At 39.0% G+C, this 27478-nt stretch overlaps 1 protein-coding gene across 1 annotated transcript in view; it reads left to right on the top strand.

Annotated features, from left to right (window-relative positions):
- SPTA1 (spectrin alpha, erythrocytic 1) overlaps positions 1-27478 on the top strand; it is a 97905-nt gene that overhangs the window by 17341 nt on the left and 53086 nt on the right. The window contains exons 13-19 of the mRNA XM_064370743.1: positions 4115-4192; positions 4337-4492; positions 5822-6026; positions 13360-13541; positions 16814-17057; positions 18333-18455; positions 26204-26421. Of these exons, the coding sequence (XP_064226813.1) occupies positions 4115-4192; positions 4337-4492; positions 5822-6026; positions 13360-13541; positions 16814-17057; positions 18333-18455; positions 26204-26421 (1206 nt within the window). The remainder of the gene's footprint in view (positions 1-4114; positions 4193-4336; positions 4493-5821; positions 6027-13359; positions 13542-16813; positions 17058-18332; positions 18456-26203; positions 26422-27478) is intronic.

The raw sequence follows: 27478 nt of genomic DNA, 5'->3' as shown, positions 1-27478 counted from the left end.
TGCCTAGGTTTTCTTCTAGAGTTTTTATGGTTTTAGGTCTTACGTTTAAGTCTTTAATCCATCTGGAGTTAATTTTAGTATAAGGTGTCAGGAAGGGGTCCAGTTTCTGCTTTCTGCACATGGCTAGACTGTTACGATTTCCATTCTTTTGCATTTGCTGAGGAGTGATTTACTTCCAATTATGTGGTTAATTTTAGAGTAGGTGTGATGTGGTGCTGAGAAGAATGTATATTCCTTGGATTTGGGGTGGAGAGTTCTGTAGATGTCTATTAGGTTTGCTTGGTCCAGATCTGAGTTCAAGTCCTGGAAATCCTTGTTAATTTTCTGTCTTGTTGATCTGTCTAATATTGACAATGGAGAGTTAAAGTCTCCCACTATTATTGTGTGGGAGTCTAAGTCTCTTTGTAGGTCGGTAGGAACTTGCTTTATATATATGGGTGCTCCTGTATTGGGTGAGTATATATTTAGGATCGTTAGCTCTTCTTGATGCATTCATCCTTTTACCATTATGTAATGCCCTTCTTTGCCTCTTTTGATCTTTGTTGTGTAACGTCTATTTTATCAGAGACTAGGATTGCAACTCCTGCTTTTTTTTTGCCCTCCATTTGCTTGGTAAATCTTCCTCCATCCCTTTATTTTGAGCTTATGTGTATCCTTGCACATGAGATGGGTTTCCTGGATACAGCACACTAATGGGTTTTGATTTTTTATCCAATTTGCCAGTCTGTGTCTTTTGATTGGGGCATTTAGCCCATTTTCATTTAAGGTTAATATTATTATGTGTGAATTTGATCCTACCATTTTGATGCTAGCTGGTTGTTTTGGCCCATTAGCTGATGCAGTTTCTTCATTGTGTAGATGGTCTTTACCATTTGGTACATTTTTGGAGTGGCTGGTACTGGTTGTTCCTTTCTATGTTTAGTGCTTCTTTCAGGAGCTCTTGTAAGGCAGGCCTGGTGGTGATGAAATCTCTGAGCAATTGCTTGTTCGTAAAGGATTTTATTTCTTCTTCACTTATGAAGCTTAGTTTGGCTGGATATGAAATCTAGATTGAAAGTTCTTTTCTTTAAGGATGTTGAATATTGGCCCCCACTCTCTTCTGGCTTGTAGGGTTTCTATGGAGAGATCCACTGTGAGTCTGATGGGCTTCCCTTTGTGGGTAACCTGATCTTTCTCTCTGGCTGCCCTTGGCGTTTTTTCCTTCATTTCAACCCTGGTGAATCTGACGATTATGTGCCTTGGGGTTGCTTTCCTTGAGGCATATCTTTGTGGTGTTCTCTGTATTTCCTGGACTTGAATACTGGTCTGCCTTGCGAGGTTGGGGAAGTTCTCCTGCAAAATATCCTGAAGAGTGTTTTCCAGCTTGGATTCATTCTCTCTATCACATTCAGGTACACCTAACAAATGGAGATTAGGTCTTTTCACATAATCCCATATTTCTTGGAGGCTTTGTTAATTTCTTTTTACTCTTTTTTTCTCTAATCTTGCTTTCTTGTTTTATTTCATTGAGTTGATCTTCAATCTCTGATATCCTTTCTTCTGCTTGGTCGATTCAGCTATTGAAATTGTGTATGCTTTGCAAAGTTCTCATGTTGTGTTTTTCAGCTCCATCAATTCATTTATATTTTTTGCTAAGCTGTTTATTCTCATTAGCATTTTATCAAACCTTTTTTCAAGGTTCTTAGTTTCTTTGCATTGGGTTAGAAGATGGTCTTTTAGCTCAGAGAAGTTTGTTATTATCCACTTTCTGAAGCCCGTTTCTGTCAATTCATCAGACTCATTCTCCATCCAGCCTTGTCCCTTTGCTGGTGAGGAGTTGTGATCCCTTGTGGGAGGAGAGGCATTCTGGTTTTGGGTGTTTTCATCCCTTTTGCACTGGTTTCTTCCCATCTCTGTAGATTTATCTACCTGTGGTCTTTGTAGTTGGTGACTTTTGGATGGGGTCTCTGAGTGGTTGTCCTTTTTGTTGATGATGAAGTTATTTCTTTCTGTTTTTTAGTTTTCCTTCTAACAGTCAGGCTCCTCTGTTCTGGAGGTCCACTCCAGAACCTGCTTGCTGGGGAACACCTGCGGTGGCTGCAGAACAGTAAGGGTTGCTGCCTGTTTCTTTTTCTGTTATCTTTGTCCCCACCAGATGTCAGCCTGAGCTCTCCTTTATGAGGTGTCTCTTTGGAATATGGGGCTTGGGGAGCTGCTTGAGGAGACAGTTTGTCCCTGATAGGAGCTCAAGTGCTGAGCTGTGAACTCTGTTGTTCCATTCAGAGCTGCTGGGCAGGTATGTTTAACTCTGCTGCAGCAGAACTCATAACCGCCTCTTTTTCCCAGGTGCTCTGTTCTGAGAAGCTAGGGCTTTATTTATAAGTTCCTGATGTGCTGCTGCCTTTTTTCAGAGATGCCCTGCACAGTGAGGAGGTAGCCTATTCACAGTTTGCCAGCAGAGGCGTTGCTGAGCTGCCGTGGGCTCTGCCCAGCTGCTGTGTGAACTTCCTTGCGGTTTTGTTTATAGAGGTATAGTTAGAACTGCCTCCACAATGGTGGTCTGCCTCAGTAATGGTGGACTGCCTCGGTAGTGGAGGACTACCTCAGTAATGGTGAACACCCTTACCCTCACAGAGCTGGACCATCCCGGGTCCAGCTGTGCTTGCTGTGAAACTCTCAATCCAGAGCCTTTCAGATTGCTGGTCTTTGTAGGGGTGGAACCTGCCGAGCCAGATCACCTGGCTCCCTGTTTCAGCCCATTTTTCCTTTGAATGGGCGACTGTGTCTCCCAGGCATTCCAGGTGCCAGTTGAAATGACCACCCAGATTTGTGTGAGTTTTTGTGCAGAGACCCGCTGTGCTGGCTGAAACAGCCATGCTGGAGACTCATGGTGCTTTTCTGCCTGGGAATCTCCTGGTCTGTGGGCAGTAAAAACTCGTTTGGAAATGTGGTGATCAGTCACCCTCTGCGTTCTCGCTGGGAACTGCACTCCACAGCTGTTCCTATTTGGCCATATTGGATCCATGTTCTATACTTTCTACAGTGTAAACAGAAATTAATTAATTGTTATTCAATATAGAATCATTATTAGAAATTTTAATTTTTTTATTTTTTCCTCTCTAGCAATATCAATATAATTTTCTCTTTCCTAGTAACATCTAGATATCTAAGTGCTGTCTTCTGTTTTCCTTTACAGCCTATTTTTCCTTTAGAATATATCTTTATCTTTCTGTTTTTCATCAAATGCAACTACAGAGTTTTCCTGTGAACCTTAAGTTACAATGGCCCAGAAAGCTGGTGAATGTAAAGGCAGGACTCAGGGAAGTCAAAGGAAGACCTCATGGGTACAATACACTGTATGTCTCTGGCTGTTTCTAGGATTGTGCTGACTTTAACACCACCCTTGCCGCATACACACACATACCACTACCACCACCACCAGAAGCAGAAGCAGCAACAAAAATAACAGGCAAATTCCCAGTCTTCTCTATTAATATTAAATCAATATGGTGAATAAGTGAAAGTCTGATTAATATCAAGTCCCTTATTAATTGATATGTTTGTTCTTTCTGTTGATCCTCATTGGTCAAAGCTAACAGTATAAAATAATTTATTGTTTATAAAATGTCATTTATTTTAGATCATTTTTATATTCAACACATTAATTCTGAGCTCTAGTAATTTGGGATATTTCTGGTTAAACATGGGTAAAAACTTACCTCTGCAGTTTCTGACTCTTCTCCCATATAACTGGAGAGAAAGAGAGAGAGAAAGAGAGAAGGAGAGAAGAGAGATGAATACATGAATAGATAGATAGACAGATGGCTATATCATTGGTAGTGCTTCCTTTTGAAGACAAGAATAAACCAATCACCTCATTTTAACATCTGAATTTATTTATTGTAACTTGTATTTTTAAAATATTGTGACACAGAGAAGGTGATTGATATGCCCTGAGGTATATGTTTTGAAATACAATTTATAACAGAAATCTGAATGAGGATTTACATCTGCTGGCCTTAATACTTCTCCTCCCACATTGCTATGCTTCATCTTCAAACAGCTACCCAAACTGTGGCCACTTACTCAGTAGTCACTGAAGGAATAGTATTCATTTTTATTTTTATTTTTTCAGACTGTAGACAAGACTGCAACCAAATTGATTGATGATGACCATTATGATTCAGAGAACATTGCTGCTATCCGTGACGAGGTATGTCCAAGGGCCTAGAGCTTCTGAGTGTCTGTGCACCAGAATCAGGAAAAGTGTTGTAGGCATGGTGACCAGGGTGGTCAGTGAATCTCACGTATTCACACCTGGTTTTGCTAACCATAAGTTTACTCATGGTTTCTGCAGCTGTTAGCCCGGCGGGATGCCCTACGTAAAAAGGCTGCTACTAGACGTAGATTGCTAAAGGATTCAGTGCTTCTGCAACAACTGTATCAGGACTCAGATGACCTAAAGAACTGGATCAACAAGAAGAAAAAGTTGGCAGATGATGAAGACTACCAGGTAGGCAGAGTTTTCAGGAGCTAGATAGACTTATCAGGAGTTCATTTCATGGAAGCACAGTCTTGGAGTAAAATGAAATTTAGCATTTAGCTGGTGAGCCTCATTTTATAGATGACAAAACAGAAGTTCAGAAAAAGTCAATGACTCCCTGAAGGCTATTTATCCAGTTAAATATCAAGGATCTAGACTTTGGTTTTCCTAAACCCTGATGTTCCTCACCTCTTTCCTGTGGCACAATTTGTGGTGATTCTTAGCCAAATGGGGGAAGGTGGTGAATGTTCCTTACTGAGCTGCTTGTTGCCCCTTTCTCACGTTTTCTGCTCCCCTCTGAATCCCTATAGTAGGTAAATATTGTGTCTAATCCCAACATACATTTACGTTTCTGAAAACTACTAGGAACTCAAAAGCAACCTAAATATTTGGTACAATATAAACTTATAAAATTTTGCAGCTCAAGGGAACAACCCCTTATTTTATAGATAAGGAAACCAGGATCTACATTGGGAAGTGAGTTGCCCAAAGTTATCCAGTTATTTAGAAAGTGGTTTAAGTTAGAAGCATGAACTCTAGAGCAGGTAAACCTGGGTTTGAATTTTTGCTTCAGTTTGTTTATGTAAATTGCAGAATTATCTCTGAGCCACAGATTCCTCTTCCTTAGGGTTGTACTAACACATATTTTGCACTCAAAAATGTTATGTAATGTAAACTATCATGTATACACATATATATTTATAAACTTTCACATTTACCATCAGGGCAAGAATTAGGCTTTTGATTTCTAGGCCAGTATCTACTGAAAGTGTTTATTTTCCTGGTATCATTTAGTCTTAATTGTATACTTCTGATCCTTTTGTTCTTATATCTTGATAGAGCTATGAATATGTTATCCTTGCATTTCATTTTGTGAAACTTGTTAGTGTGTGTTTGCATTCACTAGATAAGTTACAGCTCCAATATATGTTTAACAAACAGATCTATATATGGGTCAAATGGATGAAAGATTCATGTACTACCTGAGGAATGGAAAATAATTTTTACCTTTCGTGACAGCTCTGATTGTTAGTGCTTGAATGGGGTGTCATATTCAAAATGATCTTTAAGCCATATCTAAGCCCAGTGGAAAAAAAAGCTGTATTAGTTTGCCATGTCTGCCACATGTAGAAAGAGGGATTAATTGCATGATTTTCTCAAATGTTGGACTAAGAAAGTTCTTCCTTTTATTCTCTTCTTACTATAGTTAGATTTCTAGTGAGAAGTAACCTCTTATTCTCAAATTCTCTGTCCCTCATTCTTCAAGTAATGGGTTTTTTTTTTTTAATCTTATCTCAGGACACACAGAACTTAAAGAGCAGGGTTCAAAAGCAGCAAGTCTTTGAAGAGGAATTGGCAGATAATGAGATCCTGCTCAAAAACATACAGAAAACTGGCCAAGAGATGATTGATGGTGGTCACTATGCCTCTGACCATGTGGCCACTCGTCTGAGTGAAGTTGACAGCCTCTGGAAGGACTTGCTGGAGGCTACAGCACAGAAAGGTAAAAAGCAGAGGTTTTGGTGAAAGGTCATTTTCTAAATTATGAAATCTACTACATTCATCTTTAGTACTGTGAATTTATCTGGTGGCCTCTATGAGAAGGTCTGCTACACATTTGCTTCCTTGTGTCCTTCTTTTGTTGGTAAAGTTTTAAAAATCCAGCCTGAAATTATAACACTATATATTAACACAATTTTATGTTTTCTTCAGGTGTGTGGGGTTTTTTAAGACATTTTTTTGGCAGGGGCAGATGTGCTGAAATTACTTTGGGTTTCCTCACTTTTTCCCCACTTTGTTGTTTTTCTTTCCCTTGAACAAATATTCTTGAACCATAAATTTTCTGTATTTTGGTTCTATAAACTAGACAAGATACTATGACCCAGGTTATTACATTAAACATTAAAAGATTGTTAATGTCACATGTGATTTTCCTACAACATTTTATTCTTATAGAGTCTGATGTCTTGTTGATTTTTTAAACCTATTTGAAAATGTTTAGGTTCAGCTATAGGCTCTTAAAACAATCCCACATATCTTCTTGGAGAGTTTTCACTTATATTTTACCCCTTACTTTGGAAAATTAATCAAATTTTAGTAATTAACACAAGTAATGTGTTTCCTATTAGTGTGCCCCTTGTTATAAATATCATCTTTAAACATGACTTTTCCATGATTACAGAAGAAATATATCATACTGATTTTTTTTTATAACATCTTTATCTTTGGTTTAGAAAAACAAAATCCAACTTGGCTATGACAATATCTCACTGCTACTCTTCACCATCAGGAGACACAGCAATTGCTTTGCAGAAATAATTCAAATAATTGCTATAAAATCAGTACAGAATCAATTTGAGCAGAGTGTGAATAAAGACATTTTCTAGAAGATAAAATTGTGAGGAACAGTTGGTGATAAAAGACAGGCACTAAGAGGGGGAAATCAAAGTTCAGTAAAATAATTTTTTTTTTTTTTTTTTTTTTTTTTTTTTTTTATTGCATTTTAGGTTTTGGGGTACATGTGAAAAACATGCAAGGTTGATGCTTAGGTGCATACGTGGCAGTGTGATTTGCTGCCTTCCTCCCCTTCACCCATATCTGGCATTTCTCCCCATGCTATCCCTCCCCAATTCCCCACCCCCCCCGCTGTCCCCCCCCACTCCCCCACAACAGACCCCCATGTATAGTGCTCCCCTCCCTGTGTCCATGTGTTCTCCTTGTTCAACACCCGCCTATGAGTGAGAACATGTGGTGTTTGATTTTGTGTTCTTGTGTCAGTTTGCTGAGAATGATGGTTTCCAGGTTCATCCATGTCCCTACAAAGGACGCGAACTCCTCGTTTTTAATGGCTGCATAATATTCCATGGTGTATATGTGCCACATTTTTCCTGTCCAGTCTATCATCGATGGGCATTTGGGTTGGTTCCAGGTCTTTGCTATTGTAAACTGTGCTGCTATGAACATTCGTGTGCATGTGTCCTTATAGTAGAACGATTTATAATCCTTTGGATATATGCCCAGTAATGGGATTGCTGGGTCAAATGGAATTTCTATTTCTAGGTCCTTGAGGAATCGCCACACTGTTTTCCACAATGGTTGAACTAATTTACACTCCCACCAACAGTGTAAAAGTGTTCCTATTTCTCCACATCCTCTCCAGCATCTGTTGTCTCCAGATTTTTTAATGATTGCCATTCTAACTGGTGTGAGGTGGTATCTCAATGTAGTTTTGATTTGCATTTCTCTAATGGCCAGTGATGATGAGCATTTTTTCATATGCTTGTTGGCCTCATGTATGTCTTCTTTTGTAAAGTATCTGTTCATGTCCTTCGCCCACTTTTGAATGGGCTTGTTTGTTTTTTTCTTGTAAATCTTTTTTAGCTCGTTGTAAATTCTGGATATCAGCCCTTTGTCAGATGGGTAGGCTGCAAAAATTTTTTCCCATTCTGTTGGTTGCCGATTCACTCTATTGACTGTTTCTTTTGCTGTGCAGAAGCTGTGGAGTTTGATTAGGTCCCATTTGTCTATTTTGGCTTTTGTTGCCAATGCTTTTGGTGTTTTGGTCATGAAGTCCTTGCCTACGCCTATGTCCTGAATGGTTTTGCCTAGGTTTCCTTCTAGTGTTTTTATGGTGTTAGGTCTTATGTTTAAGTCTTTAATCCATCTGGAGTCAATTTTAGTGTAAGGTGTCAGGAAGGGGTCCAGTTTCTGCTTTCTGCATATGGCTAGCCAGTTTTCCCAACACCACTTATTGAACAGGGAATCCTTTCCCCATTGCTTGTTTTTATCAGGTTTGTCAAAGATCAGGTGGTTGTAGATATGTTGTGTTGCCTCCGACGCCTCTGTTCTGTTCCATTGGTCTATATCTCTGTTTTGGTACCAGTACCATGCTGTTTTGATTACTGTAGCCTTGTAGTAGAGTTTGATGTCTGGTAGTGTGATGCCTCCTGCTTTGTTCTTTTTGCTTAGAATTGACTTGGCTATGCGGGCTCTCTTTTGGTTCCATATGAAGTTTAAGGTGGTTTTTTCCAGTTCTGTGAAGAAGGTCATTGGTAGCTTGATGGGGATAGCGTTGAATCTGTAAATTACTTTGGGCAGTATGGCCATTTTCACGATATTAATTCTTCCTAACCATGAACATGGAATGTTTCTCCATCTGTTTGTGTCCTCTCTTATTTCGTTGAGCAGTGATTTGTAGTTCTCCTTGAAGAGGTCCTTTACATTCCTTGTTAGTTGTATTCCTAGGTATTTTATTCTCTTTGTAGCAATTGTGAATGGCAGTTCGTTCTTGATTTGGCTCTCTTTAAGTCTGTTATTGGTGTATAGGAACGCTTGTGATTTTTGCACATTGATTTTGTATCCTGAGACTTTGCTGAAGTTGCTTATCAGTTTCAGGAGCTTTTGGGCTGAGATGAGGGGGTCTTCTAGATATACAATCATGTCGTCTGCAAATAGAGACAATTTGACTTCCTCCTTTCCTAATTGAATACCCTTTATTTCTTTTTCTTGCCTGATTGCTCTGGCTAGAACTTCCAGGACTATATTGAATAGGAGTGGTGAGAGAGGGCATCCTTGTCTAGTGCCAGATTTCAAAGGGAATGCTTCCAGTTTTTGCCCGTTCAGTATGATATTGGCTGTCGGTTTGTCGTAAATAGCTTTTATTATTTTGAGATACGTTCCATCGATACCTAGTTTATTGAGGGTTTTTAGCATAAAGGGCTGTTGAATTTTGTCGAAGGCCTTCTCTGCATCAATTGAGATAATCATGTGGTTTTTGTCTTTGGTTCTGTTTATGTGGTGAATTACATTTATAGACTTGCGTATATTGAACCAGCCTTGCATCCCCGGGATGAATCCTACTTGATCATGGTGGATAAGCTTTTTGATGTGCTGTTGTAATCGGCTTGCCATTATTTTATTGAAGATTTTTGCATCTATGTTCATCATGGATATTGGCCTGTAGTTTTCTTTTCTTGTTGAGTCTCTGCCAGGTTTTGGTATTAGGATGATGTTGGTCTCATAAAATGATTTGGGAAGGATTCCCTCTTTTTGGATTATTTGGAATAGTTTCAGTATGAATGGTATCAGTTCCTCTTTGTATGTCTGGTAGAATTCGGCTGTGAACCCATCTGGACCTGGGCTTTTTTTGGGTGGTAGGCTCTTAATTGCTGCCTCGACTTCAGACCTTGTTATTGGTCTATTCAGGGTTTCGACTTCTTCCTGGTTTAGGCTTGGCAGGAGGCAGCTGTCCAGGAATTTATCCATTTCCTCCAGGTTTTCTAATTTATGTGCATAGAGTTGTTTGTAATAATCTCTGATGATGGTTTGAATTTCTGTGGAATCTGTGGTGATATCCCCTTTATCATTTTTTATTGCATCTATTTGATTATTCTCTCTTTTCTTTTTTATTAGTCTGGCTAGTGGTCTGTCTATTTTGTTGATCTTTTCAAAAAACCAGCTCCTGGATTTATTGATTTTTTGAAGGGTTTTTCGTGTCTCTATCTCCTTCAATTCTGCTTTGATCTTAGTTATTTCTTGTCTTCTGCTAGGTTTTGAGTTTTTTTGATCTTGCTCCTCTAGCTCTTTCAATTTTGACGATAGGGTGTCAATTTTAGATCTCTCCTTTCTTCTCATGTGGGCACTTATTGCTATATATTTTCCTCTAGAGACTGCTTTAAATGTGTCCCAGAGATTCTGGTATGTGGTGTCTTCATTCTCGTTGGTTTCGAAGAACGTCTTTATTTCTGCCTTCATTTCATTGTTTATCCAGTCAACATTCAGGAGAAAGTTGTTCATTTTCCATGAGGCTGTGCGGTTCTGGGTTGGTTTCTGAATTCTGAGTTCTAACTTGATTGCACTGTGGTCTGAGAGACTGTTTGTTATGGTTTCCGTTCTTTTGCATTTGCTGAGGAGTGATTTACTTCCAATTATGTGGTCAATTTTAGAGTAGGTGTGATGTGGTGCTGAGAAGAATGTATATTCTGTGGATTTGGGGTGGAGAGTTCTGTAAATGTCTATTAGGTTTGCTTGTTCCAGGTCTGAGTTCAAGTCCTGGATATCCTTGTTAATTTTCTGTCTCGTTGATCTGTCTAATATTGACAATGGTGTGTTGAAGTCTCCCACTATTATTGTGTGGGAGTCTAAGTCTCTTTGTAAGTCTTTAAGAACTTGCCTTATGTATCTGGGTGCTCCTGTATTAGGTGCATATATATTTAGGATCGTTAGCTCTTCTTGCTGCATTGATCCTTTTACCATTATGTAATGTCCTTCTTTGTCTCTTTTGATCTTTGTTGCTTTAAAGTCTATTTTATCAGAGATGAGAATTGCAACTCCTGCTTTTTTTTGCTCTCCATTTGCTTGGTAAATCTTCCTCCATCCCTTTATTTTGAGCCTTTGTGTATCCTTGCATGCGAGATGGGTTTCCTGGATACAGCACACTGATGGGTTTTGGCTTTTTATCCAATTTGCCAGTCTGTGTCTTTTGATTGGGGCATTTAGTCCGTTTACATTTAGGGTTAATATTGTTATGTGTGAATTCAATCCTGTCATTTTGGTGCTAGGTGGCTGTTTTGCCCTTTGGTTGATGCAGATTCTTTATTGTGTTGATGCACTTTACCTTTTCGTGTGTTTTTGGAGTGGCTGGTACTGGTTGTTCTTTTCTATGTGTAGTGCCTCCTTCAGGAGCTCTTGTAGAGCTGGTCTGGTGGTGATGAACTCTCTGAGTTCTTGCTTGTTCACAAAGGATTTTATTTTTCCTTCACTTATGAAGCTTAGTTTGGCTGGATACGAAATTCTGGGTTGAAAGTTCTTTTCCTTAAGGATGTTGAATATCGGCCCCCACTCTCTTCTGGCCTGTAGGGTTTCTGCTGAGAGATCTGCAGTGAGTCTGATGGGCTTCCCTTTGTGGGTAACCCGACCTTTCTCTCTGGCTGCCCTTAGTATTTTCTCCTTCATTTCAACCCTGGTGAATCTGATGATTATGTGTCTTGGGGTTGCTCTTCTAGAGGAGTATCTTTGTGGTATTCTCTGTATTTCCTGGACTTGAATCTCGGCCTGCCTTGTTAGGTTGGGGAAGTTTTCCTGGATAATATCCTGAAGAGTATTTTCCAGCTTGGATGCATTCTCTTCGTCACATTCAGGTACACCTATCAAACGTAGATTAGGTCTTTTCACATAGTCCCATATTTCTTGTTGACTTTGTTCATTCCTTTTTACCCTGTTTTCTCTAATCTTGCCTTCTCGTTTTATTTCATTGAGTTGATCTTCGACCTCTGATATCCTTTCTTCTGCTTGGTCAATTCGGCTGTTGAAACTTGTGCATGCTTCACGAAGTTCTCGTGTTGTGTTTTTCAGCTCCATCAATTCGCTCATATTCCTCTCTAAGTTGTCCATTCTTGTTAGCATTTCGTCAAGTCTTTTTTCAAGGTTCTTAGTTTCTTTGCATTGGGTTAGAACATGTTCTTTTAGCTCACGGAAGTTTCTTATTATCCACTTTCTGAAAGCTGATTCTGTCATTTCATCACACTCATTCTCCATCCAGTCTTCTTCCCTTGCTGGTGAGGAGTTGTGATCCCTTGTAGGAGGAGAAGTGTTCTGGTTTTGGGTGTTTTCATCCTTTTTGCGCTGGTTTCTTCCCATCTTTGTGGATTTATCCACCTGTTGACTTTGTAGTTGTTGTCTTTCTGATTTTGGTAATTTTAAGTCTGCTGTGGCAGAACTCATAAACCCCCTGCTCTTCCCCCCAGGTGTTCTGTCCCAGGGAGTTACGGTTTTATGATGTTCCCCTGTGCGGTTGCTGTTTTCCCTGCCCACAAGGTGGCAGCCTAGTCACACTCAGGTTGCAGAGGCTTCGCTAAGCTGCTGTGGGCTCCACCCAGCTTCCGTGTGAACTTCTGGGTGTAGTTAGAACTGCTTCCGATATGTTGGCCCGCCCCTGTAGTGACGGAGTCTCTGTAGTGGCGGATTGCCTTGGTAGAGAACAGCAGGGTGCCTATGGAGAACGCCCCTCCTCCACAGAGCTGGACCGTCCCGGTTTCAGTTGTGTTTCAGGTCTTCTTGCTGGGTAAGAGGGGACACCGTCTCATCTGATCTGCCTCCGGAGCCTCTGCGTTGGCTAAAGCCGCGGCTCTGAGATTCGTGGCGCTGGCCTGGCTCCCCGTTTCAGCTCCCCTTGCTGGCTTATAGGGGACTCAGACTCTCTCACTTTGTACCGTGAGCCGTTGCCTCAGGGTGCCGGCCCAGCGGCTGCGCCGTTCAAGCCAGCCGCGCCAGCGGCGCTGGCGACCAGTGTGGCTTCTCTGCGTGTGAATCTCCTGGTCTGTGGGCAGTAAAAATCAGTCTGGAAATACGGCGTCCACTCACCCTCTGTGCTTTCTCTCAGAGCTGCATTCCCGAGTTCCTCCTAAGCGGCCATCTTGGATCTATCTTCCGTAAAATAATTTTATAAAAAGAAACATAAATTTCAAACTGAACCAACCTCATTATGCTTCTCTTAGAGTGTTTGGATTTGAATTTTCTTGAAAAAGAAGTCCAGATAGAGGTAAAAATCACATAAGTAAACACCCAAGATGGTTAAAATCTGACACTACAGAACTATACCTTATCAGGCAATATAACTTCTTATTTATTTTTGCTTTGAGAACATTACTATATTCAGAAACAAATATTATCAGAATTCTACAAATTAAGATGACTTTTTGTGAGACGTGAGACAGTTATATTTTCCTCTTTGCAATATTAAAATATTATATTGATCTTTAAATTAGAGGAAGGTATATTATAGTGTAAAGAAGAATAGTTATGGTACCTAATGTTTTCCACCTGATGTCTTCTCCCAGGGACCCAGTTGTATGAGGCCAGTCAGCAGCTGCAATTTGAAAACAATGCAGAAGATTTGCAGCACTGGCTAGAGGAGGTGGAGTGGCAAGTCACCTCTGAGGATTATGGGAAAGGCCTGGCCGATGTGCAGAATCGACTCAGGAAACATGGCCTCCTGGAGTCAGCTGTCGCTGCTCGTCAGGTTTGTTGTTATCTCTTTGGCCAGTTATAAGCAATGATTGTACATGTTCTGAGCACACTCATAATAATTATTATTATTCAGAGAGCAAAACAGTGAAGAACAAAAGGTAAAAACTCAAAATTGTTAGTAAACCAACTGCCTTTTCCCCAGGTTTCCTCCAATCTAGCCAGGGGTGCTGAGTGCTCAGTGTCTTCGATCAGAACCTCATGGTTGATGGAAGGCTCTATTGACTTTTCTAAATATAAACTCTTCTCTCAATCTAGAAATCTGGGTTGTATGTACATTCTTATGGGTTATTAGTTATGTGATCTTTGATAGGTCATTTCGCTTTTTGCATCTCAGTATCCTCACTGTCCTCATCTGTAAAATAAGGGCTTGGGATAAAGTTGTTTTTTCCTGTTCAGGTATTCTGTGATTCAAAGAGTAAAAATATTTTAAATTCTACCATTTTTTAAAAAAATAAAGACAATTGAAATCCATGGAAGTAAAGTGACTTTCCCAATGTTACAGCGAAAATTAACAACAAAGCCAGGACTATAATAAACAGATGTCTAGTTGCTAGTTTCAGAGATATTTCCTCCAACATCATACCAGACTATTATTTAAAATGAATTTATTCCCAAAGTTCCTAGATCATGGATATTCTATGGTTTTGGAGAATTCAGTGGAAATCCACTTCCAGCCAACTCAATTTCTCATCCCAGGAATCCTAACTTGTGTTTAAAGATTATTCCACCATTCCCTAGAAGATCACACTAACCTGCCTTTCAAAAATACACTTTCATGATGCCTACTCTATGGTCATTCTGAGTTAAATGGATAAAACAGAAGAATCTACAGAAAATAGGAAAAAAGTCATTTGTATACCTTTAGAGGTGGCTCAGTGGGGCTTTAAATAAAGTAAAAGACTGTAGTGGTAAAATCATACAAATATAGCTTTGAAATCTACCAAGAGAACAGAGTTTCAAAGGATGGAGGGGTACAATTTGTTTAATTTTTTTGTTTAAAAGCAAATGAAAAAGGACATCTTGAAGAAGATAAACTGTATGTGTAAGAACTTAAGTAATAGGAGTGTGTCACATCATTTGGGAAAGTTAGGGTGGTTGATCACCAGGAATTTGAACCTCTAGTGGAGGGAGAGACAAAGAAATGATGCTTACAAGGGAAATTTTAGATATAGTATGTTAAAGTTGAAAAAGATCTTCAATATTCTCTAGCCCAACGTTTTCATTATATAGTTGAAGAAACTAAGATCAAAACAGGTGAAAGAGCTTTCCCAAGATCAAACAGCAATGGACTAGCAGCCAAGGGTAAGAGCCAGATATCCTCTCCCCCTCATCAGGTGCATCTTGCACTACATTAGAGGTTTTCAAAGAGTACAGTGGACCCATAGTGATGATGATAATGATTATGTTCCAAAATCCTTCTATTATGTTCCGATTTACAAAAATGTCCTAAGAAATGAGAACAGTTGGCTACTGAAGGATTTTAATTTTATTTCCTTATCATTTCCCTAATTTAAAAAAATTATTTTAAGTTCTGGGATACATGTGCAGAATGTGTAGGTTCGTTATGTGGTATACATGTACCATGGTGGTTTGCTGTGCCTATCAACCCCTTGTCTAGGTTTTAAGCCCTGCATTCATTAGGTATTTGTCCTAATGCTCTTCGTCCCCTCCCCACTAGCCCTCGACAGGCCCTGATGTGTGATATTCCCCTCCCTGTGTCCATGTGTTCTCATTGTTCAACTCCCACTTATGAGTGAGAATATATGGTGTTGGTTTTCTGTTCCTGTGTTAGTTTGCTGAGAATCATGGCTTCCAGCTTCATCCATGTCCCTGCAAAGGACATGAATTCATTCTTTTTTATGGCTGCATAATATTCCATGGTATATATGTGCCACATTTTCTTTATCCAGTCTATCATGGATGGGCATTTGGATTGGTTCCAAGTCTCTGCTATTGTAAATAGTGCTGCAATAAATATATGTGTGCATGTGTCTTTATAGTAGAATGATTTATAATTCTTTGAGTATATACCCAGTAATGGGATTGCTGGGTCAAATGGTATTTCTGGTTCTAGATCCTTGAGGAATTGCCACACTGTCTTCCATAATGGTTGAACTAATTTACACTCCCACCAACAGTGTAAAAGTGTAAGGCCTCTAATTTTTTATGGAAAAGTGAGTATGTGTTTTAAGAAGTTACTGGTAGTCAGTGTTTTTAAACTTCTCTCCAAATGGTGGAGCCATAGATAACATCCTTTATAGACTGAGCACTGAACAGCAAAATAGCGAAAATAAAACCAAATGCCTGATGTTTCTCTGTCTCTTGAAGAACATTTAAAAAATTATACTTTAAATTCTGGGATACATGTGCAGAATGCACAGGTGTGTTACTTAGTTATACATATGCCATGGTGGTTTGCTGCACCCATCAACCCGTCATCTAGGTTTTAAGCCCCACATGAATTAGGTATTTGTCCTAATGCTCTCCCTCCTTGCTTATGTGCCACTCTCATACCCAACAAACAAATGAGAAAAACAAGCAGATAAAAATCCTGGGTACTGTGTTTCTGCCAGGCCAGGTATAGTTTACCTCACTAATAAAAATTTGATGTAATGTACCTGTGACATCTATTTTATCATATAGGTATACAACTAAACTTTTATTTCTAGGGAGAACCTTCAAAATCCTGTTTCTGTATCTCTGTTTTCTCAGATATGTCTCAAAGGAGGACAACTATCTGGTGGTATGGCATTCCTTTAAATTTCTTTTTCTGGGCTTCTGACATTTGTCTGTAACATCACATTTCATCTCATAGGTATTGTTTCCGCTATGCAACAAATTTAAGCCTGAGGAGTTTTCCATTTATTTGCAGTTACAGCTCTTTTTAAAGAGAGAGAAAGAATATAGAAGGTGAACTGAGATAGAAAAACACTTCTGCTTTTTTTCTTGGGACCCAATTTATCAATACTCTTAAACAATCAAACTCTGCAGTTCTAATTTTTCTGATTCCCTTGAAGCATTCTATAAATATTTTGATGTTTCTAAACATGTTCTGAGAACTACTTTCCTATGAAGAGCCTCACCTGATGTAGTGGTCCTCAATGTAGCAATCCATCCAATTCCATTTCACTGATTTAATTAGAGATAATAATACAGTGTGTACGGGAACTGATTTTTCCCTGCCCCCTTTTCCACCATGCCAAACTCCTATCACTTCCTACTAAATGATGGGATTTCTTGACATTCGTTCTATTTCTCCCTTAGGATCAGGTGGAAACCCTCACAGAACTGGCTGCATATTTTGAAGAAATAGGCCATCCTGATTCTAAGGACATACGGGCAAGGCAGGAGTCCTTGGTATCCCGATTTGAAGCTCTGAAAGAGCCACTGGCTACCCGGAAGAAGAAGCTCCTTGACTTACTCCAACTACAGCTGATTTGCAGAGACACAGAGGATGAGGAGGCCTGGATCCAAGAGACTGAACCCTCAGCTGCTTCCACCTACCTTGGTTAGTACAGCCTGAGCAGGCTGAGACATTAGGAAAGAACGAGCGTCTATAGATTGAGAGATCTGGGGTACAGCAGTGGGACTGTAGAAAGCTTGCTCTTAGCTGCTTCTTCTCAGACTCATGAAAATTTGTCCAGTCCTTCGTAAAAAGATGTTTTTAAATTATACTAAAAAATACACCTCCTAAAACTGAACATGAGCAATGCCATGAATTTAGGGCCTCTGGGAAGAGCTAGAGTGCTCAGTATTTGGTTGCTTGCTCTAAAACTTAAGTTGCTGTGAAGGTCTTTGAGCAGTCATGGTTAATGTCTGAGATACTAGGTGTTTGTGTTTAGGCTGTAGTTGGCTATGAGCTATTTATTCTGACAATAGCAGGGGTGAAGTAGCAGATAAAGCACGTATTGTTCTTTCCTTCAGAAGTTGCTAGTTCACCAGTGTCAAAGCCAGTACATTTATACTGATGTACAGAAAAAGGTGTACACAAATACGGTGCAGGTTGGTATGCATATTTTGGAAAAAAAATCTATGAAGGGCTGGACAATTATGACAATGGAAGGGTTAGTCTGGGAAAACTTTATTGAAGGAAAAAGTCTGAGGCTTATTGGAAAGGCATAGAAAGTTTCTGGAGAGATGTTTTGAATGGGAAGTAGTAAGAAAGAAAGTTTAGAGGGTAAAGAGATAAAGCACGGTTAAGAGGCAGGGAGGATGAAGCAGACAGCAGGATTAGGGGATCTTATAAGATGGAAATTCACAGTAAGTAGTATTTATTGTTTGCTTGTTAATGTTAGTCAATCAGTGAGGCATTTTTTGTAAGTTATTTCTAATGATTACAAATAGATCTTCAAACCAGTTACACTGTGCCTTTTTCATGATGAGAAAACTTATGCATAGAGGATTTAAAATCTTTCTGAAGTCCACAGAAATTAGCAAGTAGAAGTTCCTTCCTTGTACATCACAATATGCTGAAAGACAATTGTGTGCATAATATTGGACATTTGAACTAAGAAGTTACTTGCCTTCCTGCCTATCTTTCAACAAAAATAGTGATGTTTCATTATCTGTTATATAATAATGAACTGAAATTTATGAATAAAAAGAAGTGAGAGAAAAAGCAAAGATAAAGTAGATTCAAACAGATGATATAAATTTAAAGAATCTTACTCAATGGTTAGAACTCAAAGGAAGAACCTGTGTGTCCAAGAGTTCTAAAAAAGTGAGGTATGCTACTTCCATACACCAGGATGATCCCAAACTTTGAAATTTCTTTCCTCTGCAGGAAAGGACCTGATTGCCTCCAAAAATCTTCTGAATAGGCACCAAGTCATCCTGGAGAACATTGCCAGCCATGAACCACGCATTCAAGCGATAACAGAAAGGGGGGAAAAAATGGTAGAGGAAGGTATGTATGATTGAGATTCAGCTGGCCAAAACATCACCAGGCCATACCTCTGGGAAGAAGTTTGTACTATCTTAGGGCTTCAAGGGAATTTAAAAATATCTGACTCATTTTCCCACTTAATTCTCTTTTAGCATTTCTGACAAATGGGCATATGGCTTTGTTTGTATATTCCAATAATAGGAATATTTCAATCCTGTGAACCACTATTTTTTGTAAAACAAAAATTATTAAAGTAAAATGTCTTTATCCTAATCATTAACATGCTTCTTTGTAGAAATTCAGAATTCAGAATCTAATTTACAAAGCCCTATGAATTAAATCAGGTCTCTTTTCCATGTTGGAGCTTCCAGATCTGTGAAGGCAGATCTTAGTTATGCAATGTCCAACTATTTCATAGTAAACTGTTCCATTTCTTCGATTCTCACTTTATATAGTTTCAGTGCCTCTCTTCATTCTTTTCATTCAGTTAAGAAATTCCTGGTGCTTAAGTATGACATTCAGTTCTGAACATCATAAGGCTAGGTATGGTGTAAACAATGCAGATTACATTGGGATTTTTCCTCTGTTGACTGAAGAATCAATTGTTGCAACCAATATCTAGTTTTCAAAAGTATAGGTTAAAATTCAGTTTCATGAGCAAAACTGCAGATCCCAACCCAGTAATTCAAACCAACAAATGTTTACTTGGAATATCTATGTTACTATAGAAATTCACCTGTTTTTAAAATCTTCAACTATAGTTGTGGATTTTGTCTTCTTCTTTTTTCAGTTCTATCAGTTTTTGTTTCATATATGTTGAAGCTCTTTTATTATGTGCATATACATTTAGGATAGTTATGTCTTTTTGATGAAGTTAAATCTTCACATTATAAAATATCAATCTTTTTCCCTGGTGAAATTCTTTGTTCTGAAGTCTACCTACTTTGACTTTAATAAAAGCCACATGAGCTATCTTTTAATTAGTTTTTGCATGGTGCATATTTCTCCACTCTTTTGCTTATACTCTGTTTCTTATATTTCAAGTGAGATTCTTATGAATAAGATATAATCAGGCCTTGTTTTTATTATATTCAATCTGGTAATTTTTCTTTTTAAATTGTAATATTTAGACAATTTACACTTAGTATAATTATCAATATGATTTATTTTAAATCTGGCATGTTGTTATATTTTTTCTTTTTATCTATCACTTTATGTTTTCTTTAGATCAATTTTGTATTTACTGTGATTCCATCTTATCTTCAAATTGGCCTATTAGCTACATTTGCTGTTTTGTGTTTGTGTGTGTGTATGTGTTTATTACAGTGCGATGATTTTGGCATTGTGATTTGGAGTCTTTTTGGGGCCTCTGACACACTTTTAGTGGGTTCACAAAGTTAAAATATTTTCATAATAGTGCTAAGACTATTATTTTTCTTTTAACGACTTATTCTTTCATAAGCATAGAGTGGAGTTTTCCAGAGCCAACAGATGGGTGATGATGTCACTGTTCTGTCTAATGGAGTATATACTTGTATATTCTTTTCTTTCAAAACTTCTTGTTTTAATAGCAAAGACTTGGAACCAACCCAAATGCCCATCGATGATAGACTGGACAGGGAAAATGTGGTACATATACACCATGGAATACTATGCAGCCATAAAAAATGATGAGTTCATGTCCTTTGTAGGGACATGGATGAAACTGGGAAACATCATTCTCAGCAAAATGACACAAGAACAGAAAATCAAACACCACGTGTTCTCACTTATAGGCAGGTGTCGAACAATGAGAACACATGGACACAGGGAGAGGAACATCACACACTGGGGTCTGTTGGGGGGAACTAGGGGAGGGACAGCAGGGTATGGGGAGTTGGGGAGGGATAACATGGGGAGAAATGACAGAAATAGGTGATGGGGAGGAAGGCAGCAAACCACATTGCCATATGTGTACCTATGCAACGATTTTGCATGTTCTTCACATGTACCCCAAACCTAAAACACAATAAAATATATATTTAAAAAAAAGGAAAAAAGAAAACATTGTAAAAATAAACCTTGTAGAAATAAATTTTAAAAAACTTATTGTTTTGATTTCTGATATGGGAACTACTAATGAGTCTAACTATATAAGCAAAAGCTTTTTTGCATCCTCAATAATTTTTAAAATTGTAAAGGAATCCCAAAAGCAAAATTTTGAAAGCCACTATTCCAGGAATTAAAATATAGATTTTTTAATCTATTATAGTCTAACTTCAAATAGTATTATGCATTTCATGTTTAATATAAGATTCTTAAATATATACTTCCATTTGTTTTTACCCTCATGCTTAAGGAGGTTTTGGGCTGAGACAATGGGGTCTTCTAAATATATGATCATGTCGTCTGCAAATAGGGACAGTTTGACTTCTTCTTTTCCTAATTGAATGCACTTTATTTCTTTTTCTTGCCTAATTGCTCTGGCTAGAACTTCCAATACTATATTGAATAGGAGTGGTGAGAGAGGGCTTCCTTGTCTAGTGCCAGTTTTCAAAGGGAATGCCTCTAGTTTTTGCCTATTCAGTATGATATTGACTGTGGGTTTATCGTAAATAGCTTTTATTATTTTGAGATACGTTCCATCAACACCTAGTCTATTGAGAGTTTTTACCCTAAAGGGCTGTTGAATTTTGTCAAAGGCCTTCTCTGCATCTATTGAGATAATCATGTGGTTTTTGACTTTGGTTCTGTTTATGTGATGGATTATGTTTATAGACTTGCATATGTTGAACCAGACTTGCATCCCCAGGATGAAGCCTACTTGATCGTGATGGATAAGCTTTTTGAAGTGCCATTGCAATCAGTTTGCCAGTATTTTATTGAAGATTTTTGCATCAATGTTCATCATAGATATTGGCCTGTAGTTTTCTTTTTTAGTTGTGTCTCTGCCAGGTTTTTGTATCAGGATGATGTTGGTCTCATAGAAAGAGTTAGGGAGGATTCCCTCTTTTTGTATTGTTTGGAATAGTTTCAGCAGGAATGGTACCAATTCCTCTTTGTACGTCTGGTAGAATTCAGCTGTGAACCTGTCTGGACCTGGACTTTTTTTAGTTGGTAGGCTATTAATTGCTGCCTTGACCTCAGACCTTGTTATTGGTCTATTCAGGGTTTCAACTTCTTCCTGGCTTAGTCTTGGGAGTGTGCAAGCGTCCAGGAATTTATCCATTTCTTCCAGATTTACTGGTTTATGTGCATAGAGTTGTTTGTAGTAATCTCTGATGGTAGTTTGTATTTCTCAGGAATCTGTGGTGATCTCCCATTTATTGTTTTTTATTGCGTCTATTTGATTCTTCTCTCTTTTCTTTTCTATTAGTCTGGCTTGTGGTCTATTTTGTTGATCTTTTCAAAAAACCAGCTCCTGGATTTATTGATTTTTTGAAGGGTTTTTTTGTGTCTCTATTTCCTTCAGTTCTGCTCTGATGTTAGTTATTTCTTGTCTTCTGCTAGCTTTTGAGTTTTTTTAATCTCGCTCCTCTAGCTCTTTTAATTTTGATGATAGGGTGTTGATTTTAGATCTTTCCCTGTTTCTCATGTGGGCATTTATTGCTATAAATTTCCTTCTAGACATTGCTTTAAATATGTCCTATAGGATCTAGTACATTGTGTCTTCATTCTCATTGGTTTTGAAGAACTTTTTTATTTCTTTCTTTGTTTCATTGTTTATCCATTCATCATTCTGGAGCAAGTTGTTCAGTTTCCATGTGATTGTGTGGTTTTGAGTGCTTTTCTTAATCCTGAGTTCTAATTTGATTGTGCTGTGGTCTGAGACAGTGTTTGTTTTGATTTCTGTTCTTTTGTGTTTGCTGAGGAGTGATTTACTTCCAATTGTGTGGTCAGTTTTGGAGTAAGTGCAATGTGGTGCTGAGAAGAATGTGTATTCTGTGGATTTGGGGTGGAGTGTCCTGTAACTGTCTATTAGGTCCACTTGGTCCAAATCTGCATTCAAGTCCTGGATATCCTTGTTGTCTTTCTGTCTCATTGATCTGTCCAATATTGTCAGTGGAGTGTTAAAGAGTCCTACTATTATTGTGTGGGAGTTTGTAGGTTATTAAGTTGTAGGTTATTAAGAACTTGCTTTATGTATCTGGGCGCTCCTGCATTGGGTGCATATATATTTAGGTTAGTTAGCTCTTCTTGTTGCATTGATCCTTTTACCATTATGTAATGCCCTTCTTTGTTTCTTTTGATCTTTGTTGGTTTAAAGTCAATTTTTTCAGAGACTAGGATTGCTACCCTTGGTTTTCGTGTTTTTTTTTTTTTTTCCTCTTCATTTGCTTGGTAAATCTTCTTCCATCCCTTTATTTTGAGTCTATGTGAGTCTTTGGATGTGAGATGGTCTCCTGAATACAGTGCACCAATGGGCCTTGACTTTTTATCCAGTTTGCCAGTCTGTGTCTTTTGACTGGGGTGTTTAGGCCATTTACATTCAACATTAATATTATTACATTTGAATTTGATCCTGGCATTTTGTTACTGGCTGGTTGTTTTGCCTGTTAGTTAACATGGTTTCTTCATTGTGTCATTACCATTACCATTTGGTACGTTTTTGTAGTGGCTGGTACTGGTTGTTCCTTTCCCTGTTTAGTACTTCCTTTAGTAGCTCTTATAAGGCAGGTCTTGTAGCAACAAAATCTCTCAGCTATTGCTTCTCTGTAAAGGATTTTATTTCTCCTTCACTTATGAAGCTTAGTTTGGCCAGATATGAAATTCTGGGTTGAAAGTTCTTTTCTTTATGGATATTGAATATTGCCCCCCACTCTCTTCTGGCTTGTAGGGTTTCTGCTGAGAGATCCACTGTGAGTCTGATGGCCTTTCCTTTGTGGGTGACTCGACCTTTCTCTCTGGCTGTCCTTGCATTTTTTCCTTCATTTCAACCCTGGTGAATCTGACAATTATGTGCCTTGGAGTTGCTCTTCTTGAGGAATATCTTTGTGGTGTTCTCTGTATTTCCTGGACTTGAATATTGGTCTGCCTTTTTAGGTTGGGAAAGTTCTCTCGGATAATATATTGAAGAGTGTTTTCCAACTTGGATTCATTCTCCGCGTCACATTCAGGTATGCCAATCAAGCGTAGATTAGGTCTTTTCACATCATCCCATAGTTGTTGGAGGTTTTGTTCATTTTCTTTCACTCTTTTTTTCTCTAATCTTGCCTTCTCATTTTATTTCAAGGATTTGATCTTCTATCTCTGATACCCTTTCTTCTGTTTGATCTATTTATTTGGCAGTTGAAACTTGTGTATGCCTTACGAAGTTCTCATGCTGTGTTTTTCAGCTCCATCAAGTTGTTTATATTCTTCTCTAAGCTGATTATTCTAGTTAGCATTTCATCTAACCTTTTATCAAGGTTCTTAGTTTCTTTGAATTGGATTAGAAGATGGTCTTTTAACTCAGAGAAGTTTGTTATTACCCACCTTCTGAAACCCGCTTCTGTCAATTCATCAGATTCATTCTTTGTCTTTTTTTGTTCCCTTGATGGTGAGGAGTTGTGATCCCTGGGAGGAGAAGATGTGTTCTGTTCTTTGACAGTTTCATCCTTTCTGCGCTTTTTTTCCCATCTTCATGGATTTATCTCCCTTTGATCTTTAAAGTTGGTGACTTCAGGAGGAGTCCCTGAGTGGATGTTTTTTTCTGTTGAGGTTGGAGCTATATCTTTTTTGGCCTGTAGAGGGCGTTGCTGGCCTCTCAGGTTCAGTCAGATTGCTGGGTGGGTGGTCCTTTCCCGGGGCTTGTTGCAGGTGAGATTGGCGCCGCCTTCTCAATGGCGTCTCCCCCAGAGCTCCATCTTCCTAGCTGAGGTCAAACTGGTGTATTTGCTGCCAAGCTTTCTAGCGAGGGCTTTAGTTCGAGTTCTGTGGAGGTGGGGCCTGCCAGGCCTTATGGTCTGTTTCCTTGCTTTCAACTCTGCCTCCCTCTGTGGGACGGTCTGTCCCGCTGGCGTTAGTGCAAACTTCCGCCCAGGTCCGTGTGACAATTTGCCCCACCTGGCGGTAGCCGCAGCTCAGTTTTGCATGGACAACCCACGGCGCCCCACAGTCTGGCTGGGCTCTCCTGGACCGTGGGTTGTAGGAGGGATGAGGTAAGCACAGGCTCCGCATCGGAGCTCCGAGGGGGTGAAGTGCCTCCCAACCCTCCGAGCCGGCTGCAACTCAGGTGCGCCCCTTATCCCCTCACGCCCCCCACCCCCTCACCCCCCACCCCCGTCTTGATTTGTTCCCCCTGGGCGGCTCTCGCCCTGTGGCTCCTTCCCTGGGCTATTTTCAGTGCCCTATCAGTCCTACCAAAACCAACCCAGGACCACCTTTGGAATCGTGAGGTCCTCTAGCGCTCTGCGTTTCATTCCCTGGGAGCTGCATTCTGGTGTTGTCTTCTCACGGCCATCTTGGCGCCTCTAAGGCTAGGTTAATATTTTCATTTGTATTATTTTTCTTTTGCTTGAAGAACTTCATCTAACATTCCTTATACTGCAGGTCTTCTATCCATAAATTCTCTACACTTTTGTTCATCTAAAAGTATTCTACTTTCCTTTTTGAAATATATTTTCACTACATATAAAATTCTCGGTTGAGAATTTCTTTCTTCCAGTATTTTAAAGATGCACTAAGTTGTCTTCTGACTTTGCAAATTTTTGATAAGAAGTCTGCTGTCATCGTGATCTTTGCTCCTCTGTATGTAATATGTCTTTTTTATTCCCTCTGTTTTAAAGCTTTTCTCTTTATCACTGGTGTTAAACAATTTGATTATAATATAACTTAATGGGACTTTTCTTGTTTCTTCAGCTTGGTGATTGTTGAGCTTCTTGAATCTGTTTTGTTATAGTATTCCCGGGGCAGGCTTTATTCAGGGACTGATTTAGAGATGAGTCTAATATTGATATGTTATTTCTGAGGACCCTATCTCATGTATTCCAATATTTTCCCATTTTGGTGGGTGGTAATGTTAATGATTTTCGTTCTTATTTGAGCTCTAGAAGTTGTTTGGCCACTGCTTTTAAATCACTCTTTTCTCACCCTCCAGGATTTCTTTACACATGTGTGCATATAAGTAGTCAGACAAATACTCAAGGGGCCATCTCTGATGTGTTCTATCTGTCTGTGACGCCCTTCTCTTTAATACTCTACCTCACAAGTTCTAGTTCTTTTTCCCAAATGTTGATCTCTGTTTCCTCAGCTCAGTGTGACTGGTAGCTCTATTTGGGTTAGTTCCCCACAGCCCAGAAACCTCTAGAGGCATAAGCTTGGCAATTACAGAATATATCTCATTTATTTCCCTTTTCTCAGAATCACAGCCCTCTATCCATTGTCTGAAAATCATTTTATCTTGCAGCTTTTACTGTTTTTTAGTTGTTTAGGGTAGAAGAGCAATTATCATAGTGATAAATTCTTTATCGGCAGAAATGGAAATCTGCTGATTTTTCTGCTTAATCTAAAGAAGACGCGATTTTGGAACTCTGAGCATCACCCACACATTCGTATTCTGTTTTCAAGTCTGTATTTGTCAGACTATACCAACCTATTCAGCACCACACGCCTACCTCCCATTCGTAAGTATTGCCACTTAATCTCACTTAGGATATTTAAATTCCCAGGTAAGTCAAGAAAAATATAATGTTGACTAAATAAGGTACCATCCTTATAACTTCCTTTCTCTTTTTCAAGATACCAAAAGGATGAGTGTACGGTAAACATTCATGATGATCATACTCACCTTTTCTATAACTACTCCATAGGACACTTTGCTGCAGAAGACGTGGCCTCTAGGGTCAAGAGTTTGAACCAGAATATGGAGTCTCTCCGTGCTAGAGCTGCTAGGCGACAAAATGATCTTGAAGCCAATGTCCAGTTCCAGCAGTACCTGGCTGACCTGCATGAAGCAGAAACATGGATCAGAGAGAAGGAGCCTGTTGTAGACAATACTAACTATGGGGCTGATGAAGAAGCGGCTGGGGTAAGGTGGGAGTGGGTTTAACATTGTGAATCCTCAACAAATGCAACCACATTATCAATTTAGGGTTTGCTTAGGTGGTGGGACAGCTACAGATTTTGCTAGATTATTTGGGGTTTCCAGAGTTACCGCCTTTGGCCTTCATCTGCTGAGACTTCCTCAGAGTTGACAGGAATCCTGAAAGGTACACCACATTTTCTCATCCCACAGAGATTCATACTTTCTTTAGATATTATCTAAATCAAAAGAATGTGTCCAGAATCATAGTCATAGTTCCATCCTAAACTTTCCAGAGTAACCCTGAGCTTTTTTTTTTTTTTTTTTTGAGACGGAGTCTTGCTCTGTTGCCAGGCTGGAGCACAGTGGCACAGTCCCGGCTCACTGCAACCTCTGCCTCACAGGTTCAAACCATTCTTCCACCTCAGCCTCCCAAGTAGCTGAGACTACAGGTGCCTGCCAAACGCCTGGCTAATTTTTGTATTTTTAGTAGAGACGGGATTTCACCATGTTGGCCAGGATGGTCTCGATCTCTTGACCTTGTCATCCACCCGCCTTGGCCTCCCAAAGTGCTGGGATTACAGGTGTGAACCAGCACACCCGGCCAAACTTGAGCTTTTATAAACCAATCGTGGTTTTAAGATATAGACCCCTTAATTACTTTATTAAAATAAAATTGGACAGATATGTTGGGGCAGGAAAAACCTCAGAGGTTATAATCACACTTTGTATCTATTTATTTGTTTTGCTCATTGTCCTATAGGAAGCTGGTATAGTATTTCCCAAACCTTTGTCATTAGAAATAATTGGCATGCACTTTTTAAGTTATGCTAATGTTTATCAAAGTAACAATATCAACAGCATCCTTTTTTTGGCTATAATCTTATTGATAAAAATACTTTTGCAAATTTGAGTTAATTTTGATTTTAGTAAACATATTGAAATTACAACTTATTAACTCCCATTTTCTTAAGGCTTGCAAATTTAGGGTTAAAAAGAACTTTATAATAGATGGAAAGTGGCTTTTACCAGGATTGAAGACAAATAGCATAACCTAAAATAA

This window comes from Aotus nancymaae, unplaced genomic scaffold, assembly GCF_030222135.1.
Source record: "Aotus nancymaae isolate 86718 unplaced genomic scaffold, 86718_ANA_hifiasm-v0.15.2.pri h1tg000108l, whole genome shotgun sequence".
Lineage (NCBI taxonomy): Eukaryota > Metazoa > Chordata > Mammalia > Primates > Aotidae > Aotus > Aotus nancymaae.
This window is presented reverse-complemented; position numbering and strand designations above follow the sequence as displayed.